This window comes from Lepus europaeus, chromosome 9 (genome assembly GCF_033115175.1).
Source record: "Lepus europaeus isolate LE1 chromosome 9, mLepTim1.pri, whole genome shotgun sequence".
Classification (NCBI taxonomy): Eukaryota; Metazoa; Chordata; class Mammalia; order Lagomorpha; family Leporidae; genus Lepus; species Lepus europaeus.
In genome coordinates this window covers 35,875,199-35,895,540 of record NC_084835.1, presented here as the reverse complement: position 1 = coordinate 35,895,540, position 20,342 = coordinate 35,875,199, and the positions used below count along the sequence as shown (strand labels likewise).

General features: G+C 44.9%; 1 protein-coding gene across 3 annotated transcripts in view; it reads right to left on the bottom strand.

Moving 5' to 3' along the window:
- PTPRG (protein tyrosine phosphatase receptor type G) overlaps positions 1-20,342 on the bottom strand; it is a 777,325-nt gene that overhangs the window by 155,961 nt on the left and 601,022 nt on the right. For all 3 annotated transcript variants that reach the window (XM_062201187.1, XM_062201189.1, XM_062201188.1), the window contains exons 6-7: positions 20,140-20,206; positions 381-538 (exon numbers count right to left, since the gene is read on the bottom strand). In XM_062201187.1, the coding sequence (XP_062057171.1) occupies positions 381-538; positions 20,140-20,206 (225 nt within the window). The remainder of the gene's footprint in view (positions 1-380; positions 539-20,139; positions 20,207-20,342) is intronic.

The window sequence follows — 20,342 nt, the reverse complement described above, 5'->3', positions numbered from 1 at the left end:
CCGAAGCCAGGAGCCAGGAGCTTCTCCTGGTCTCCCATGCAGGTGCAGGGCCCAAGGACTTGGGCCATCCGCCACTGCCTTCCCAGGCCATAGCAGAGAGCTGGCCTGGAAGAGGGGCAACAGGGATAGAATCCAGCGCCCCAACCGGGACTAGAACCTGGTGTGCCAGCGCTGCAAGGCAGAGGATTAGCCTGTTAAGCCACGGCGCCGGCCGAAACCAAGTTTTAATATTTTATAATTTCTTGGGTTCACAAATATATTTTTTTGGAAGAATAAAGAATGGAAAAGCAGAGAATCAAAGGAAAATCATTTGTTGGTGTATTCTAGTGGCCCTAGGTAGCTGAGTCAACACAAAACAAGGAAACACAGAAACCTCTTACCTGATGGTAAGAGATGGGGACAGGCTTCCGGAAGACAATCCATTCCACAATTTCACTACATGGGGGTGTGGTCAAAGAACCTGTGTACCGGTAGTAGCTGTCCAGGGATGCAGGCAGGAGGTCCCGGAGGATGAAGGGATCCAGGAAGGTCTCTTTCTCTGTTTGGAAATAAAAATACAGTGGTAAGCTGCAGCCTGTCCCAGACACGGCTGACACTGTCAGCATGCTGGCGCCACCTCGCAAGCCTTCTGTTTGTTTATACGCTGAAAAGCACTAGCATTTGGTAGTGCGAGAGCCTCCGAAAATACAACAACATATCCCATGGTGTGTTCAGCGGCACCACGCTGTATTTCATCACACGCAGTTTCCATGGGCAGCATTACAGTCCCTCCCCCTTCTTCCAGAAACAGACAACACACTTCACGTCCAGTCAAGTCTCTGAGCAGTCCTGCAAAGAAGAAATGAGTTCAGTTTTATTTTAACTCATCCCTTCTTATCTTGTTTCACCACAGCCCTCGTTTCTGTCTAATCTCTATGAACTAATAATGAGTGAAACATACTCGGGACATAAGGAAAGAATGGCTATGAAAAGAAAACATACCATCAGTTCCAGTTGGCTACCTTCCATTGTGATTTCATCCAAGGTCTATGCAAATCAAAGTGAATTCTAGGCAAGGACCAACCTGGCCCTCAGAACCAGGCCTCCCCACCCCTTTGGTATACAAAATAGAGGTATGTTCCCAAACACAAGAAGAAGTGATATTTAACCTGGAACCCAACCCTGATACTTAATGATAACTCAATGAGTTATTTATCCAACTGCTGGTTCACTCCCCAGTTGGCCACAATGGCCGGAGCTGTGCCTATCGGAAGCCAGGAGCCGGGAGCTTCCTCTGGGTCCCCCATGAGGGTGCAGAGGCCCAAGTACTTGGGCCATCTTGTACTGTTTTCCCGGGCCAGAGCAGAGAGCTAGACTGGAAGTGGAGCAGCCAGGACTCAAACTGGTGCCCATGTGGGATGCCGGCACTGCGGGCGGTGGTCCCACCTGCACACCACAGCATCAGCCCTCAGTGAGTTATCTATTTAACTCTATCAAGACACGGAATGAGTGAGTTCTGCCTGAGGTCATACAAGTCCCAAGAAGCAAAGTTGGATGTGACTTTAGGTGACACCGAAGCTTGCACAGTTCCGACTTAAAGCCAAGAAAGGAGCTAAAGGTGAAATTTTAAGAATGGGAGCAAAAATCATTGAATAAGAGCATTTTAGCAGTAGGAAAAAAATATAAGCAAATGTCCTGAGGCAGAAAGGAATACTTCAATAGAGATTAGGACACTGGCTCTCAATTCTCCCAACAGGCTAAGCAAATCACTGTGCTTCATTCAAGAATCCAGATTCTAGTCTCTAAAAGAATCTCTGGCATCTGGAGGTATTTGTGGTCCACCTTAATTCTGGCTTCCACCATGCCTCCCAGGATATTCCTGGGAAACCCTGGGCCACCAGGTTACTTCATGGACACACCTGTGTCTACAGGAATAATCTTTCCAAACCAAGCCCACTACTACTTCCATGGAGATCAACCAGAGAAGGCAATTAGACAAATGTATTCCTAGACTTAAGAGGTCTATGTAACTGGGGGATAATGCAAAAACCCCCAGTGGAAATGGGCTACATTAGAATCATTAAAATTGTCATTTCCCTTTGGAAGACTTCATGAAGACGAATTAACGTTGATTCAGTTTTTACTATATGCTAGGTGCTATTCTGAGTATTTACATATTGCAGACATTTGAATAGCACTTGCTATATGTGCCAGGCCCTGTTCTGAGAACTTTATAAAGATTAGTTCACTTAATACTTGAGATATCTCCACGAAGTTGGTCCTATTATTAGCTCCAACTTATAGGTAGTCGAGTTTTGAATGATTCACATCACTTTGCTCTCTTATTTCATAACTCCATGAAGTATGTACTTTCAGTGATCTAATTTTGAGATTTGAAAACCAGGCTCAGAGAGGTCACATGACTAAGTCCAAGGTCATGAGAGAACAGGAGAGTAACAGCACTTATTCACAGGGCTCAGAAATGTTGGCTAGTTCTCAGAGAGGTTTTCAATTCATTTTACCCCCCACCGGAAAAAAATAAGTACTCACTAATAAATGCAAAGGTCTTCAAATCATCGGGTTCCATAATCAAAATTACAAAGTGATTTCTGTTGAACAAAAGGCTGGAATAATAAGGTTACCCTTCCACCCACTGGCAAGCATGGGCTTTAATTTAAACCTGGTTCCCAGCAGCCTAATGATGGGGGAAATCTCTGCAAACAAGCGTGTTGGCTGGGACGGGCTTGGCCAAGAAGAGGAAATATTTTGACCTTTGCTTGCTGCCTCTGCACTTCCAGGGCTGTGTAAATAGTCAGCACACAGACGTAAGCAATAGCGGGTGTGTGTAGGTCTTGGCATCGACAACTGCAAAACTATCACCTTCATTTTCCCCTCCTGTTGTTGGTGAACTTGGCATCATAGGGCACCACAGCAATCTGCCCCGGGATCAAGGGCTCCAGACTGACTGAGCAGAAAAGCTTCTGGCTTCTATTGGTTAGAAGATGCAATCATGGTGGGTGATGTAGTACAGTGGGTTAGGCTGCTGCTCGGGCTACCCACAACCCATATTTCAGTGTCTATGACTGAGACCTGGCTACTCCACTTCCAATTCAGCTTCCTCATAACACATGCTGGGACACAACAGATGAAGGCCCCTGCTACCCATGTGGGAGGCCCAGATTAAGTTCAAAGTTCCTGGCTTCAGCTTGACCTAGCCCTGGCTGTTGAAGGCATTTAGGGAGTGAACCAGCAGATGAAGACTGTCTTTTTCAATTTTTCTGTCTATTCTTCTGCTTTGCAAGTAGATGAAAATAAACAATTAAAAAAAAAAAAAGATGGTGCAATCAGACTGGTGTCAGGGCTGGTAGACAGTAGGAAGGAAATGCAGGAGGCAGGCCTGGCTTCACCACCTCCTCATTCCATCACCATCATTGCCCCTGTCCCACACACTCTAAGATCTCTAAGGGTCTTCAGTGGCCTGGGGGAGCCAAAGCACTGATTCTTCCAACAAAATCTTAACCTGGAGCCCAGCAACTTGCACAGTTCACAGTGCAGCCACTGGGGCTGAAGTTGAATTGGGGACCTGGTGATACTTGAACACCACCAACTCAGCCCAATTTTTTCAGTTTTACGCCTGAGGAATATAGAAAACCAGAGTGAAATCATGGGCTCAAGGACTAGGACGGGATACTTTCTTCAGGGAAAATGCTGGAATAGATTTAGTGCTGAAAAATGAAAATCGAACCCTCAACAGCACCCACTTTCCCATTCCCATGGTGGGTGGTGAGAAGAGCAGATGCTTGGCCTGCCTGGGTTCAAATCTCAACCTCACCTGTAAGCTATGCAAGCTGCGGCAGGGTTATCACACCTTTGCAGGGTTCAGAAAGAGCTCAGACTATCACAAACAGCTCACAATGACATATTATTCTTATGCGAACTATCAATACTTTCATTATTGTTGTCATTGTTATTCCTTTTAACTACCAAGGTCTTGCCATGCACTTCTGTGCACCTGTCTCCCCTCCCACTCCCAATGGACTGCTATTGCCTTAACGGTATACCATGTCTGCTGTATTTTCCATCAGCCTGAGTACCACAGGTTTGAGTTTTCTCTTCCAAAGCTCTAGCATGGGCTTTAACAATCTGACATTCCAAACAAATTCTTTTACAACTTGTTTGAAAGACAGAGAGAGAGAGAGAGTGAGAGAGAGAGAGAGAGAAAACTCCCCACCACTGGTTTACCAGCCAAATGCCTGCAACAGCTGGGGGACTGGAATGGGGCCAAAGATGGAGTTGGGAATGGAATCCAGGTCTCTCACACAGTTGGCAGGGATACAACTACTTGAGCTATCACTTGGTGCCTCCCAGGGCCTGCAATAACAGCAAGCTGGAGTTAGAAGTGGAGTTTCATACCAAATTCATGCACTTCTATGTAGGATATTAGTATCTTAACCCCTAGGCCAAACATCTGTTCCCCAACTGACATTTTTTTTAAAGACTTATTTATTTTTGTTTGAGAGACAGAGTTACAGACGGAGTCGAGACACCCAGAGAGAGATCTTCCATCCACTGGCTTACTCCCCAACGGGGCCAACCTGAAACCAGAAGCCAGGAGCTTCTTCCAGGTCTCCCACATGGGAGCCGGGGCACAAATACTTCCATTGCTTTCCCAAGCACATCAGCAGGGAGCCAGATTGGAAGTGGAGCAGCCAGAACTCGAACCAGAGCCCATATGGGATGCCAGCACTGCAGGCGGGGGCTTAACCTTTTATGCCATGGTGCCAGCCCCAGAATAGACATTTAGCAGTCAATGGGACCTTACCCTAAGCCCTTCACTTCACTTCCTTCTTTCCACTATCTGCAAAATGGGAATAATGAAAATATTTAGCCCTCAGAGTTGCCGTGACAGTTAAGCAAGCTAACAGATGAGAGGGGCCTTAGCACAGCCCTTGGTTCACTGGGAGCCCTAATTTACCAAGACAATCAGTTGGCTGACGGCTGCCTCACTCAGGTCCAGGCTGGCTCATTCTGTGTTTTAAGCTAGGGATTAGCAATCCTATCTGTAAAGCATCAAATAGTCAATATTTTAGAATTTGTGCGCCAAAATGAAAAATCAAAGATGTTATGTAGGTACTTTTCTAAGAAACACAGTTCCACAACCTTATTAATGACATTCAAAATGCTAATAATAACAGAGTATGATTTTCAAATATGTCTGTTTAATGAGAAGAATACAATTTTTCTTGAGGCAAAAAACATTTCATTTAATTAAGGATCACAAGTAAAAACCGTCCTTAGCTCAGGGGTCATACAAAATTGGGCAAAGGAACAGATTTGGCTCCTGGGTCATATTTTACCGACTATGTTTTAACCAAGAATGTGGGTAGGAAATGATCCTCAAGTATTGGAAAATCACCTTGATCGCTACAGCCTGGCTTGTGTTGGTGATGGGGGGTGGTGCCTGCTCCATGTTCAGGTGCCTTATCATTCCATGGTAATCTTATTTGTGAATATACATTACAAAATAAACTCTTGAGATTTACCTCACCCCCATCAAGGGTTTTCTAAGTTCAAACTGAACATCATTATACACTGATATTCCTGAAAATTCCATTTCCTCCCCAGGCTCATGGGCAGTGCTTAGTTGACAAATGGGGTGCGCAGAGTGCTTAATGGCAAATTAGAAACAATTTCAGAAGTGGTATCTATGATACCGGGTTTCTGGTCCTGGCCAAGAAGCTGACTTAAGCTACAGGTGCTCAGGCTGCACCCAAGGCTGGGAGTTTCTGAGTACAACCATGGTGGAAAATGAAGTATGCACTTTTCAGTTAAAAACTCAAAGTCTTCCACTAAGAAAATCCCAATAAATGTAGATATTATAGAATGGGATGTCCAAACTTTTGGTACAGTAGTTAAGATGCTGGGTTGGAGTCTCAGCTGTACTCTCAATGCTGGCTTCCAGCTCACGCACACCCTGGGAAGCAGCAGGTGTGGTTAGGTCCCCACCGACCACGTGAGAGACTTGGACTGAGTTCTCTGGCTTTGAATCCTAACTAGTCTAAAAGGTCTGACCTAAGGCAAGCTATTTAGCTATTCTGTCACTGTTCCTCATTGGTAAAATGGGGTAATAGTAATACTGATTGTATAAGGTTCTGAGTTTAAAATGAGTTAACATTATGTAAGGGCTTAGGAGAGTGCCTGGTAGAGAACAAGAGCATGTAAGTGCTTGTTAAATAAATCTTTTTATAAAAGGGTAGTGTGACTCCAGACCCATCTCGATCAGAGCACTCTGTCTCCAACCGTTATCCTAATTAGTAAATTGAATTCAAAACATTCCTATCCCAGCCACTTACTGGTTGAGAAAAATATTTCAAACACGACTTACACTACCATTCATTCCATTATACCATAATAAGCAGGTACTGTGCACTACTAGATAAAAGAATTGAAAAGGAACGAGTCTCATACTCCACTTTCAAGGATTCTGGGTGCTGTATGCAGACAATATTATATTTTAATAATTAATTGTTCATCAAAGAAAAAGATGAGGAACAGGGATGCTAAATTCAAAGTTATTCAAATTGCAAAAATGAATAATGTATGACTTTTATATTAAATACACACTGTATTAAGTAGTCTACATTTCACCCAACTCTTTCATTTTTAAGCATTTTGAACGACAATATGAATAATCAGTTAGAGGAAGTTTATTTAGAAAAAGAAATACCCTATTTGAATGCAAACGGAGTATATCTGAAGATGATTAAATTTTTCTTATCAATTAGGAAATTTTGTATGAGGCCTTTAAAGTCATGGTCAACCATTAAACCCAGAGCAGCCCAGTTACCCTTGCAAGTTCCTTTCAACATTAAATTATATCTGGCTGATTCTGTTCAATTTCTTATTTCTGATAGCAGTGCCAGGAGGCAATTTTTAATTAAAGAAAATTTGAAAGATTCAAACATGCATAATTGGATTAAAAATGTGATCATTAAAACATTAGATGATAATCATTTGATTGATTGCATTTTTCCGTGTGTTAATAACCTAATATTTTCAATGCTTCAGTTATATAGGAAAAAGGAAAGCTCTTTATAAAATATGCTGAACCACCAACCTACATAGGAGAAACCTGAGCAGGAATCAAGAATTGGAGGATAAAGAATATGCACACACACACAAAGAGGCAAAAAACTATTATGCTGGAACAAACGGACAGAATATGGTTGTTTCTTAGTGAAGAAAACCTGTATTGGGGCTGGCGATATGGAGTAGCAAGGTAATCTACTACCTGCAACACCAACACCCCATACGCGTGACGACTAGAGTCCTAGCTGCTACACTTTCAATGCAGCTCCCCGCTAATGTGCCTGGGAAAGCAGCAGAAGATGGCCCAAGAGGTTGGGCCCCTATTACCAATGTAGTAGACTCTGATGGAGTTCCAGGCTCCTGGCTTCAGCCTGTCCAGCCCTGGCTGTTGGGGCCATTAAAAAAAAAAAAGATTTATTTGGGGCCGGCGCTGTGCACAGCAGGTAAAGCCACCACTTGCAGTGCCGGCATTCCAGATTGGCACCGGTTCGAGTCCTAGCTGCTCCACTTCCAACCCAGTTCTCTGCTATGGCCTGGGAAAGCAGTGGAAGATGGCCCAAGTCCTGCATCCATGTGGGAGATCTGAAAGATGTTCCTGGCTCCTAGCTTCGGATCAGCCCAGCTCTAGTCATTGCAGCCATTTGAGGAGTAAACGAGGAAGACCTCTCTATGTGTGTGTGTGTGTGCGTGTGCTTTCTTCTCTCCCTGTAAATTTGCCTTTCAAATAAATAAATAAATCTTTTTAAAATTTATTTTATTGTTATTGAGAGGCAGAGGCAGAGAGAGAGAGAGAAAGAGGCAGTGAAAGAGAAAGAGAGAGAAAGAGAGAGAGGGGAGGTCATCCATCTGCTGGTTAACTCCCCAATGGCTGCAATGGCCAGAGCTAGGCCAAGCCAAAGCCAAGCCAAAGCCAAGAAGCAGGAGCTTCTTCCAGGCCTCCCACATGAATGCAGGGGCCCAAGCACCTGGGCCATCTTTCACTGCTCTCCCAGGTGCATTAGCAGGGACCTGGGTTGGAAGTAGAGTAGCCAGGATTCGAACCAGTGCCCATATAGGATGCTGGCACTGCAGGCAGTGGCCCAACCCACTGTGCCACAATGCCAACCCATGGAATAACTAATTTTAGGGCAATGTCTGTGAGTCCAACCTTCTGGTTTTACCCCAACAACTGATTTGTTTCCTTAGGGCTTCCTGAAACTATTTTTAAAGAAAAAGCAATTAATATTTCCCTAAAGCTTAAGATCTCTGGGGCAGGACTGGCCCTTTGCTTCACGTTGGGAAGGAAGGAATGGGGCAGGACGTCACTCTGTAAGTGGAGGAAGACTTAGGACAGTGGTGCTGAAACTGTAACGTGTCTGCAAATCACCTGGGATGCTTGTGGAAATGCAGGTTCGGATGGAGTAGGTCTGGGCTGAGAGCTGCCTTTTTAATATTGTGCTGCTCTGCTGGTCCCCCTCAAATGACCAATGTCTCCAAGGACTCTATCCGTGGGCTCCTAACGCTCTGCAGCCACATCCATGACCAACTTTTGATTCTTTGACATAGCCACACTGGTCTCTTTGTCATGCTACACCACAGGGCCTCTGCACAGGCTCGTCACACTGCATGAAACACTTCTTCACTGCTTAGCTTTGGTCTTGTAGCAGACCAAATGTTCTTCAGCTGCTCACAAGTTAGACCTATTCGGATGACTCATTTCCTCTATGAGGTCTACCTTGACCACTTTTAAAAAAAAGATTTGTTTATGCATTTGAAAGGCAGAATTACAAGTAAAGAGGGATAGACAGAAAGAAGGGGGAGGGAGGGAGAGTGTGAAGGAGGGAAAGAGAAAGGGAAAGAGAGAAAGAGAGCGAGAGAGAGAGAAATTATTTGCATCTGCTGGATAACTCCCCAAATGCCTGCAATGACCAGGGCTGAGCTAGGCTGAAGCCAGGAGCCTGGAACTGCATCCGAGTCTCCCACATGGGTGACAGGGGAACAAGCACGTGGGTTATCATCTGCTGCCTTCCCAGATGTATTAACAGGAGTTGGATCAAAAATGGAGCAGCCAGGACTCGAACTGGTACCCATATCGGATGCGGGGATGCAGGCAGCGGCTGAACTCGCTGTACCGCTTTAATGGTGGCCCTAATAACTGTTTTGAACATGACAGTTTCAAGGACACACTTTTTGAGAAAGAAGCATTTAGTTTCAAACCTGGAAGCGGTCAGAAAGTGAACCTTGGGGATATAAACATTCCAGGCAGACAAAAGCCAGCACAAAGGCACTGGTTGGGATATGGCTGGAGTGAAGTGAACAAGGGGGAAAGCAGAAGAAAAAGTTCAGTAGCCCTGAATTCAGCAGGTGCAAGGGAGAAGAGGGTGAGAATCAGCTGCTGGGGATGTACAATCTGTAGTTTGGTTAAAACTTATTGGGGGAGGTGCCAGTATTGTGGTGCAACGGGTTAAGCCACATCTTGCAATGCAAACATCCCATACAGAAGTGCAGGTTCCCGAGAGCCCACTTCGCATCCAGCTCCCTGGTAATATGCCTAGGAATGTGGCAGAAGATGGCCCCAACTACTTGGACCCCTGTCACCCATGTGGGAGACCTCAGTGGAGTTCCAACCTCCTTTCTTCATCCTGGCCCAGAAAAGGCTGTGGCAACCACTGGCAAAGTGAAGCCAGCAGGTGACAAATCTCCCTCCCTCTGTCTCCCTTTCTCTCTGCCACTCTTCTCTTCAAATAAATAAACATAAAACCTTTTTACAAGAAGACTGTGGGGAGGCCACACGGTAGAATGAAATATCAGATATGCAGCCACCAGCTTGGGGTTAAGTCTGGATCCGTAGTCTCGGTCTGAAGGGTGGTAGCAAGAGGACCTGCAAGTGCTGACAGAGGAATGGGAAGTCAGGAAGCAAGACAGGGCATGGGGGTTACAGGGAGGTTACAGGGAGGTGGGAGATGGAATCCACAGGTTTTTAGAGTGTGGCATCCAGAAGGTTAGGAAGTAGTAGATTATAATAAAGACAGCAGTAGCGGGCGCTCTTGGGGGACTCCTGAGTTGATGTTTTGATCTACATTTAAGCAGTTAACACCCTTTCTGCAGTACCGAATGTGGATTATCACAGGCCGCAACCTCCGCACTGTTAATTGGGATGATGCAAGGGAAGGACAAAGCATGGCCACAGGGCTATCTTGTCTACAAGGTGCAGCTGTCTTCAAAGCTTCAAGAACAAAGGGGTGTTTTTTTGTATTTTAAAAGATTTATTCATATTTTATTTATTTTATTTTTAAAAAGATTTAAATGAAAGGCAGAGTTACAGAGAGAGAGAGAGAGGGAGAGACTGATTTTACACCTGCTGGTTCACTCCCCAGAAGGCTGCAAAGGCTGGAGCTGGGCCAGAATGATGCCAGGAGCTTCCTCTGGGTCTCCCACATGGGTGCAGGGGCCCAAGCACTAGGGCCATCCTCCAGTGCCTTCCCAGGTGCATCAGCTGGGACCAGGATCAGAAGTGGAGTAGCCAGGACCAGAACCGGCACTCACAAGGGATGCTGGCACGGAAGGTTGCGGCTTAACCAGCCATGCCACAGTGCCGGCCCCAAGATCAATGAGTTTAAAAAACAAGCATGAGATGGAAAGTTATGACCCGGTAATCCTAGGAAGTCACCCAGAAACCCCAGGGAATGGCTGAGTTTAAAGACTCTCCTAGAGTGGGAGTCCCACGTTATATTACCATTGAGTAAAACAAGGCTCCGAGAGGGAAAGAGAAGGACTGAATCCACCCAGGACCATGGAGAGGGAATCTGGGTCTCCAGATGCCAGGCACTGGGCCCTGTGTACTTCCCCATTCTTGATCCTCAAGTACTCTGTTCTCTATCTGCAGCTGATGATGGAAATGAGATCAGGTGAGGAAACCCACACAAGACCGAAGAACTCACTCTGCCTTTCAAATAAATATTTTTTTAAAAGTCACTGTCTGCCTGCCTGATTACCCTATCTTAGTACATTATGCATAGATGTTGAAGTCTCCTCTGCTGTTACCCCCTCATATATCACACTTCTTTCATTTCCTTCCAAACATCTGTTCACTTGTTTCCTGTCTGTCTTTCCCAACAGCTGACTGTTGCACAAGACCAGCGATCTTGCCTGAACAATATATCCAGCATCTAAAATACATCCCAGGATATATAGTAGGTGGCTAACAATCATGTAAAAAGAAAACAGACAAGCCCAGCAGCAGTTGGTGTATTTTAAATACCCCATAAATCCTAGTACATCTATGTCGCCATCACTCAGCAATGCATCATTACTTCTAGCACACTAATAAAGGCAACATGTTGCTAACTGAACAATGACATGGTTTCACTGCAAAGAGGCATCATGATTTGAGTTGTTGAAATATTAAGAAATGAGACCCAGAACTGATGAACTAGCATATTTATATGATTCAACAGGATTCACAACCCAGGGCCCCATCAGCTTTCAGAGTCTCACACAAGCTGCAGGCTCAGTTGTTCTATGTGAACCACAGAGAGGGATTCTCACGGGGCCATGGTGGGCAGCAGCATTGACCCACTCATGCTCTGTTTATCCTGACAGCCTCTGTTTCCTTGTCTCCAACTCCATTCCACACTACAGGATGTGCTGTGGTTCCCTTCCGTCGACCACCTCATAAGCAGGGTACAGAAACTCAACCAGGGATTCCTGTGGCCTTCCTTTACACAAGGCTTCCTAAGCCTGAGAAGCTGGTATCAACAACCTGATGAGGCTGAGAATTCACCAAGGACATGGGCTGAACACACCTGTGTCTCGCTTACACTCTGTGAAACCCTACTATTGGTCTCTTGAGCAGGCTGGAAGGCTCTGTTCCCAGCAAGATGTCACCCAACTGTATGCCCAGTACCCAACATAACGCTTCATTCAGTAGGTCTTTTGATGCATGTCTGAAATAGAGTTATCAAATTAATTCCTAAGTGACTTTAAGTCAAAAGTGGGCAAAACATGCCCAAGCTGGCCAAATCTGTAGATATCTATTTCTACAGATGAAGTTTTACTGTCACACAGTCACGCCCATCGGTTTACATGCTGTCTCTGGCTGCTTTCAGACGGCAGCTGCAGAGCTGAGCTGTTGCAACAGAGAGTGCATGGCCAACAAAATACTTGCTCTCAGTCCCCTGCCACAGAAGGCTTGCTGACCCCTGCTCCTATATGAAGGGCAGAGCATTTAAGAGGGACCGAAACAAGCAATGTCATGCCAGCATGAATAGGGCAAACTACACCGGGAGGCAGGATGCATGGAGCTTATTTTCGCCTCTGAAACACTTTCTACCTGTGGGCAGAGGATTAAAGGCACACCTCCTCGCCTTCCCCACAGGCACAGTCCAGAGAAAACCCCAGAGGCCCATATCATGGCTAGAACAACTAGGGCTGTTGGGAAGTCTGAGCAAGAGAGGGAGGGAGAGAGCCCACCTGATTAACTAGACCCCCATATTCAAGCACCTGGACAGGCATGCTCAAGAGTCATCAAACAGCCACCCCAGCACGGTTCAAAGGCATCCAGCTCCCTTGACTGTTATTAGTGGTTTCAGTTGACCAAGCACAGCAGCATTTTGATTGAAGGGTTGATGGTGGAATGAAATGCATGTTGACATTAATGTTTCCAAAGAGAAACTATACGAAGATTGCAGTCTTTTGTCAACAATTAAGAAAATGAATGTGACATTTAAATTTTACAAGCAGATAGCAACAAAGGCCCAGTACTGCCACTGAACCGTGGCACTGCTCTCCCTGCCCCTCAACAGGGTTCTTGTAGCTGTAACAGACACAACTACTTTATTTTAGCTTCTTTAAAACTCTGTCAGTGACCTAATTTGCAAAGGAGGAACTGGGAGACTCAAGAGTTAAGTGACTTAGACAATAACCAGGAAGTTAGTTGATGCTGGAATTTAGATGTGGGCCTAGCACAGCAGAAAGAAAATGTATTTCAGGATGTAATATAATGAGGTTCAAATCCTTGGTATTCTGTATGAGCAGAAGATAAATTAGCCAGTCTCTCTAGATCTCACTCTATTTATCCACAAAATGGGAGTAAAATATCACTGTGCTGCTGCTGGGATTAAATGACATGGTAGAGACCATCCAGGCAAGGCAGAGGTACACAGTTGGCAGGCAGGGGGTGGGGGTGCTGATAAGAAGCAGATGTTTCTTCCTTTCACTCACTTTCTGATTCTTTATCCACTACCCTTTCTCCTGATATCCACAGGACTGGCCACCCCTAATCACCACTGTCATTCTCATCTTCATCATTTCATCTTTACGAGACTCAACTAAGTCATACAACTGAGAGTCCATTGCCACCACCAGGTAGAGATGCAGGCAGGACTCGGAGCTCCACAACCATTCCCTGTTGTCACACGGCCTCCAGTCAACAAGTAACAACAATGACGGTGATGACGGTGGGGATGGGGAGGCAGGGGTAGCAGCCAGCACTGGGTGCTTATCCTGTGCTAGGCACATTTACACACAGTAAGATACTGAATCCTCAGGATAAACCAGCAAGGTTGGTACCACTCTTATTTCATTGTACAGCTGAGCAAACTCAGCCACAGAGCCACATGCGAGAGGAAGTGATCTGCCCAGGGGGTAGAACTCACCAAGTAGCACTAGTATTCCAGCCCAGAGTCTCTCCTCTTGCACAACAGTGCCTCTCCTAAACCAAGGTGACACACAAACACACCAGGAAGCAGGGGAAGAAAATCTAGCAACGTAGCTCTAAGCACTTTAGCAAGCAACATTTGCAATAGACAACAGAGTTGCTATCTCTGCTCATCTCATCCCACTGAAACAACCGAGAAAGGGGCATTTTTCTGGACTCCCATAATCCTGTCAAATGATAAAATACTGAGAAAGTAGGATGGCCAAATGAGAACCAGACTCAAATTCGAATCTAGCCAAAAAGGAATCACTTTTGAAGTTCTTTTATGTGCACCATCATTGTTAGTAACAATGTTAGTGATACAACAGAAGCTGAACACCATCCTGTTTCCTGGCTTCTAATAAAAGAAATGGAAATAGCCCACATCTATGGCGGTGGATCTGATGCACCAAAATCCAGGAAACTGTGGAAATGGCTTAAGTGTGCCTGTTTTTAGAAGATTTTGAGATCAAAGGTGTTCAGATAAGCATCAGCTCTTCCCAAATCTATATAAGACATGAGCCAATTAGCCAAGACCAGAGTGCTGCATATTTATAGCACACTTCAGGAAAGTTCCATGTAATTAAATGCTAGAAACACACACTTCAAACAGGAAATTTTGTTCCATGTTATGATGTTCAAAATTATCAGTGAGCTGTAGATAATATAGCACTGGTTTTCCCATTCAAAACAAAGGAAATAATTGCAATGATTGCTTTCTTTAAGGTCACCATTAAAACAGAATCCTCATTAGTTCAGCTGAAACCCATCTGGATTACGTGATGATCTGGGCAAGATCAAAACTGAAGCCCATCTCTTTTAAGTCTGCTAAATGCTAAGCAAACAACTGAGTATTTACAGGATCCCAAGTTAAATGACTAGGTAAAGGCAACACTGCTGGCAGAACTACCACAATAACCACCAAAGAGATGAGGCAAGGTTGGCCACTGTCTTCCATAACAAGCCAGAGAATAAACGCATGATGTCAGACAATCTCACGTCACTACTCTTACAGAATTCTCTTACAGAACTCTTACAGAACAAAAGCAGCCATAGACAGTATGTAAACAAACAAGTATGGCTATAGTCCAAGCAAACTTTTTTAAAAATATTATTTTATTTATTTGAAAGATTTACAGAGAGAGAGAGAGAGAGAGAGAGGTCTTCTATCTACTGGTTCACTCTAAATGGCTGCAATGGCCAGAGCTGAGCCAATCTGAAGCCAGGAGCCAGAAACTTCTGGGTCTCACACATGGGTGCAGGGGCCCAAGGACTTGGGCCATTCTCCACTGCTTTCTCAGCACATTAGTAGGGAGCTGGATGGAGGCCTGCTGCAACTCGAGCTATTCTAGGACTTGGTCCACAGGTTTGTTAAGGAGAGGATGAGGTCCCAGGACAAGGAGATAAGATGGGGAAAACATCCCAAGGTGAGTCCAGGAATAAACTAGTCACTCAGAGAGGATACTTGTGATCCTGTCCTAGCCTCAACTTCTGTGGCTGAATTTTAGCCAGAAAAGCTTCCAAGAGCCTCCTTTTGTGACATTAACAGGTGATAACTTTCTTGTCTTTTCATTGATTGCCTTCTTGGAAGAACCACGGGAGGGAAGATGAGGAGAGCAGCTGACTCCCTCTGACCAGCAGATTTCCTGGAGTCTGAGGCAGTTTCTAACCCCCACCTCCAAACTTCCTCAGAGGGAGAAAGAAGGCTTCCTGCACCACAGTCAGGGGAAGGGGACAGGGACAGTGGGCAACGAGGAGCGAATGGACGACACCCAACTACAGAGCAGCCACCACTAGCAAGTCTCTGTTCAGACAGAGAAAACCAGCGGTGGGCATCATGGTCAAGACGCTGGTTGGGACGCAAGGGTCTGGGTTCAAGCCCCAGCTCTGCTCTGATTCCAGTTTCCTGCTAATACAGACCCTGGGAGGTGGGAGTGATGGCCCAAGTAGCTGTGTACTTGCTAGTTGGGTGGGGTTCTCATGCTGGTTGGCCACTGCAGGGATTTGGGGCGTGAACCGGCAGATGGAGGTGTACATTCTCTATTTGTCTGTCTCCCTCTGCCTCTCAAAGAAACCAAAAACCTAAATCAGAAAAGCGATCTTTTTCAGCTGATTTGCACGAGGTCATGTTTCAGTGCCTGCCTGCTAGAAGGGATACACACATACACACACACACACAATAAGTGTGTATCTTTGGGTAGGTACTCTGAAAACGTAGTCCCAAAACTTGAAAGGAAAGATAAACACATTTTAACAAACAAAGGACATAATGCATTTTTCTTAACATTGAAAAATTGGCTAAGATAGTTACAAGGGAAGATTATATTTCCATAATAAATCACATACAGTAGTGTATGTGTGTTTAAGGGATGGGTTGTAAACAAATGAAGACTAGCCTAACTTCACAGGAAACACCACTTATGTTAGGTATGACTATTTCCAAGTGCTGCTTCTCACATACAAAAAGCTCTGCACAGGACCACATCAATGCAGCAACAGCATTCCCAAATTCTCCCCTGAATCTGTCCTCTCCAGTAGGTGTTGGTGGAAGGATAAATAGAACAATTAATTGCTTCCAATTATTGCTCAATGGATATTGACACATAGGAACTGAATCTGTGGCAAATCACCCTCACTGTAATCTATTCATATTTCTTCATGTCTCTCCAGCTTGTGAAGAACACAAATTACATAGAAAAATGAACACATCAGAAACAAGATGTCATGTGGCCAAGAAGTTTCTAGAGCGTCTCTCCCCAGTACTGCAGACAACAGGAATCAGAACCTTAAATGGACCACATTCTCTCTTACAGACACACACATTCATTTCCGCTCATCTGGCCTGAATTCTAAGCTTCCTTCTCTGCCTGGACAATCGATACACTCTTTAAGCCTTAATGATCACTTTGTCTGAGACACCTCCAGAGCCCTATGTCTGAGTTAATGTTTGCTTCTCCCCACTCTTTAATGCCATTACCTGTTTAACCGTGTCTTTCCCAAGAGTGTGCAAAGGCACTCCATGAGGGCGCCTTCATGCACTCTGCACCTTCCCTTGTGGAGTACTTCTATTAGGCCTTTAATAATGAGGACAAAACAAACCAGCACTGTTTGGAAGAGGCTCTACGCACTGTGAAAGTGAGGGGAGTGTGGTCAAGAACAACATTTCAGCTTCCTTCTGGAAGGAAGAGGGGAAGCTCTTTGCCAGTCACGGGAGTACACCCCCGAGGTCTTCTTTCCAGTGACAAGCAGTACCTTGGGGACTCACCAGTATCCACACTGGGGCCACTCTTCCTGGGATGCACCATGCACTATCTAGACCCAGTGGGCGAGTGAGAACTGGGCCACCTTGTGGAATGCAGTCCTTCTCCTGAGTCTGCTGAGGGCTTGGCCAAACCTTCCTTAAAGCTGCCTATAAAGAAGTTCCTGGGAGAGTCCCTTTTTCTTTCCAGAGGTGTCAGCCCGACACTGTCGTCCTAACACTCCCTGCCACTACCTAGGCAGTCCCTTCCTGCCAAAAACTATCCTTGCACTTCAAGTTCCATTCTGGTATCTGCTGTACCAAGGCCAACAGTGAGCAACCCCCAAGTATGGTGGGCTGGTGTGATCAGATTACTCACTGCCATTTCAGCTGATGAAACACCCAAAGAGCAGAAAATGGTGTTCATACATAAATTCCATTTGCTGCCAAAAAATTAGAAATCAGTGCATATTTTTCCGTATATGCATTTTCATGAATTTTTGAAGACCCTGTACATGAATGGACTTCAAAAGTTTTTTTTCATCAAAGGAAATTCATCTTTAAATTCTAAATTTTCCAGGAACAAAAAAAGAAGGAGAGAGAGAAGGGGTGTGGGAGAGAGGGCACTCCCATCTGCTAGTTCATTCCCCAAATGTCCCCAACAGCCAGGGTGAGGCCTGGGAGAAACTGGAAGCCAGGAACTCAATCTAGGTCTCCTACATGGGTGGCAGGGACGCAACTATTTGACCTATCATCTGCTGCTTCCCAAGGTTCACATTAGCAGGAAGCTGGAATTGAGAGCAGAGCAAGATACTGAACTCAGGCACTCTGATATGAAACGCAGGTGTCCCAAGTGGCAGCTTACCCAGTAGGCCAAACGTCCACCCCCATGAGCTGTCTGAAGTACCACTGTATAGAAGATTCTTCCTAACAAAAGACTGCATTTAATGAGAAATTAACATTGTAAGATACGACTCCCAGAGCTGAAGAAATAAAAGCCATTTCTGATCTGCAACAGAAATCCATATTGATTTTTCCCTTTACACATCTCCATCATCATTTGCAAGCCAGAGACGCTGTGAAGGGCACGATTATTTATGCCTTTTCAAATTAACAGATCATACAAATCCCTCATAGCACCTTCCTCTGAGAATACTTCTAATTCTAGCCAAAGTTTTTTTTTTTTTTTTTTTTTTTTAACTATTTCAAACGTCCATTCCCTTTTGGAAGGATGATATATGCCTACTGCTTCCTCTTCCCAATCAAAGCGAAACCCAAGTGGGCATTAGTGTGCTCCCTTTCATGCAGTTTTCCATTTTGCACTGTCACTTTCACGTCTGTATTTGACTTCACCATTTGGCTAACGTCTACCAGGCTGACACTTGCCAGGGACAATGAGCTACACACACCTGGTTTCCAGCCTTCCTGAAGCTCAAGTCGTCAGGAGATGAGTACATACACACGTAACGTTATTTCAGACACATTAGGTGCTTTGAAGAAAGAAACCTGGGATGATGTGACAGACGGTGATGGGAGTGGCAGGATTCGGGATTTAACAGGATAATTAACAAAGAACTTTATAAGGAGCAAGGTCTGAACAGACAGCTGAAGCCTAAGATAGAGATGCCTGTGGTGTAAGCAAGGGATAGACTCTGCAGTAGAGGATCCAGCACAGGCTGTCAGGGGTGACACACGGGGGCACCTAGGGAAAAAGGAAGGCATCACTTCCCTTCCCTTCTAAGCCCCTGAGGGTGGGCCTGGGCCTGGCTTCCTCAGTGTTCTAATTCTGGGTTAGTAGAGTAAGGAAGCAACATAATCTTGCTGAACAAGCGAACTTCCTGTCTAGGTAGCTATTTTTTGCAGGTCTCCTCTGACTTCCCAATTAATGAGTAGTGTTAAACGCACATCTCAGGCATCGTGGCAAGCCTCCACAAGCCAGCTGATGCGTTACCACATCCAGAATGTTCGTGCTCCCACCCAAATTCGTACACTGAAATCCTAACACCCTAGCTGAGATCTTTGTAAAGTCGTTGTCATGAGGATGGAGCCCTCATGAACATGATTTTCTCCTGCGGCCAAGATCAGGAACCAGGAAGAAGCAATGGAGACACTTTCTAAAATTCCTAAAATGAATTCCTCTGTGGGGTATTTTGCTTTACCCTATTTTTTCCACCTGTTTTTTTTTTTTTTAACTGTGACCTGCTGCAATACCGAACAATTATGAGGACAGAACAATTAAACCCAAAGTCTACTTGGTTCCACCGCACCCTGACAACTGGTGTGAGTCCCCCTGAAGGAGGAGGGAGGACGTGTGGTAAGCTCTATAGCATTCACTCTGTCTAAAGACAATCTTCCCCAAAAGGTGGGATGGCATTTTATCACAGCTATGGGAATGAAGGGGAGATTTATGATGGTTACTAATGCCATTTCTGTCAATGTCTTTGGAATTCTAATTAGATTATTAAAACTATTGCAAATCATTACACTACATAGGCGCTCCACACCTCACTGCGACAAGGGTACTTTTGAAATTAGAGAATCCTGATGTCACAGGTAATGATGCATTGCCGATAATAAAGCTGGCAGGGAAATTTCTCCAATAAAAACCAGTTGGAAAAGACAGAACCCATTTATCTTAGTTTCTCTCCCAGTATTCTGCCTAAGGATAAGAAGCTTGCTACACAGAGGATCGGCTGAACCTTTGTCCATTCTAGTAGCTGCGTGAGCCTTACGCACAGGCTGCAAAGTTTAATGACTTGTTCTGCAGACTTATATTTTTCCCCTAAATCAGAGAGTCAAATGAAAAAGTTTTGTAAATGGGAAGAGACTTGAAAGAAGAGTACTTCTAGGAGAGAGATGAGACAAATGGTAGGTTCATCACCTAGAAATACTACATCTTAGGGCATCCTGATTGATAACCTATGCATTGAGAGAGGTACCTGAAAAGAAATAAATTGCTTACTGTTAACCCAGTCCCATTTGCAGGTAACAAATAGGCCTGCTCTTTACCCATCAAATAATGGCTCAAACGCCCTTGCTCATCAGTGGATGAGCAATGGGTGTCACCCTCTGTCCTCTGCAAGATAACCTGATTCCTTTAGGTGGAGATCTGAGCCCATCACATCTCAGCAACAGGAAGTAAATGTGGCTTACTTACCATGATGTACGACGCCCTTCAACCCGTGGATAATAGGATCCAGTGCGGAATTGTCCCTTGGACTGACCTACATGTAAAGGAAACATGATTGGTTAAATCTATCCTGGCATCAGACACAACAGCCTCTGTTTAATCTTCTAAAGATGAGGGGCGAAAAATAGATGTTATCTAGCAAGCTGCTCAGGTCTCACTTATAACTACGG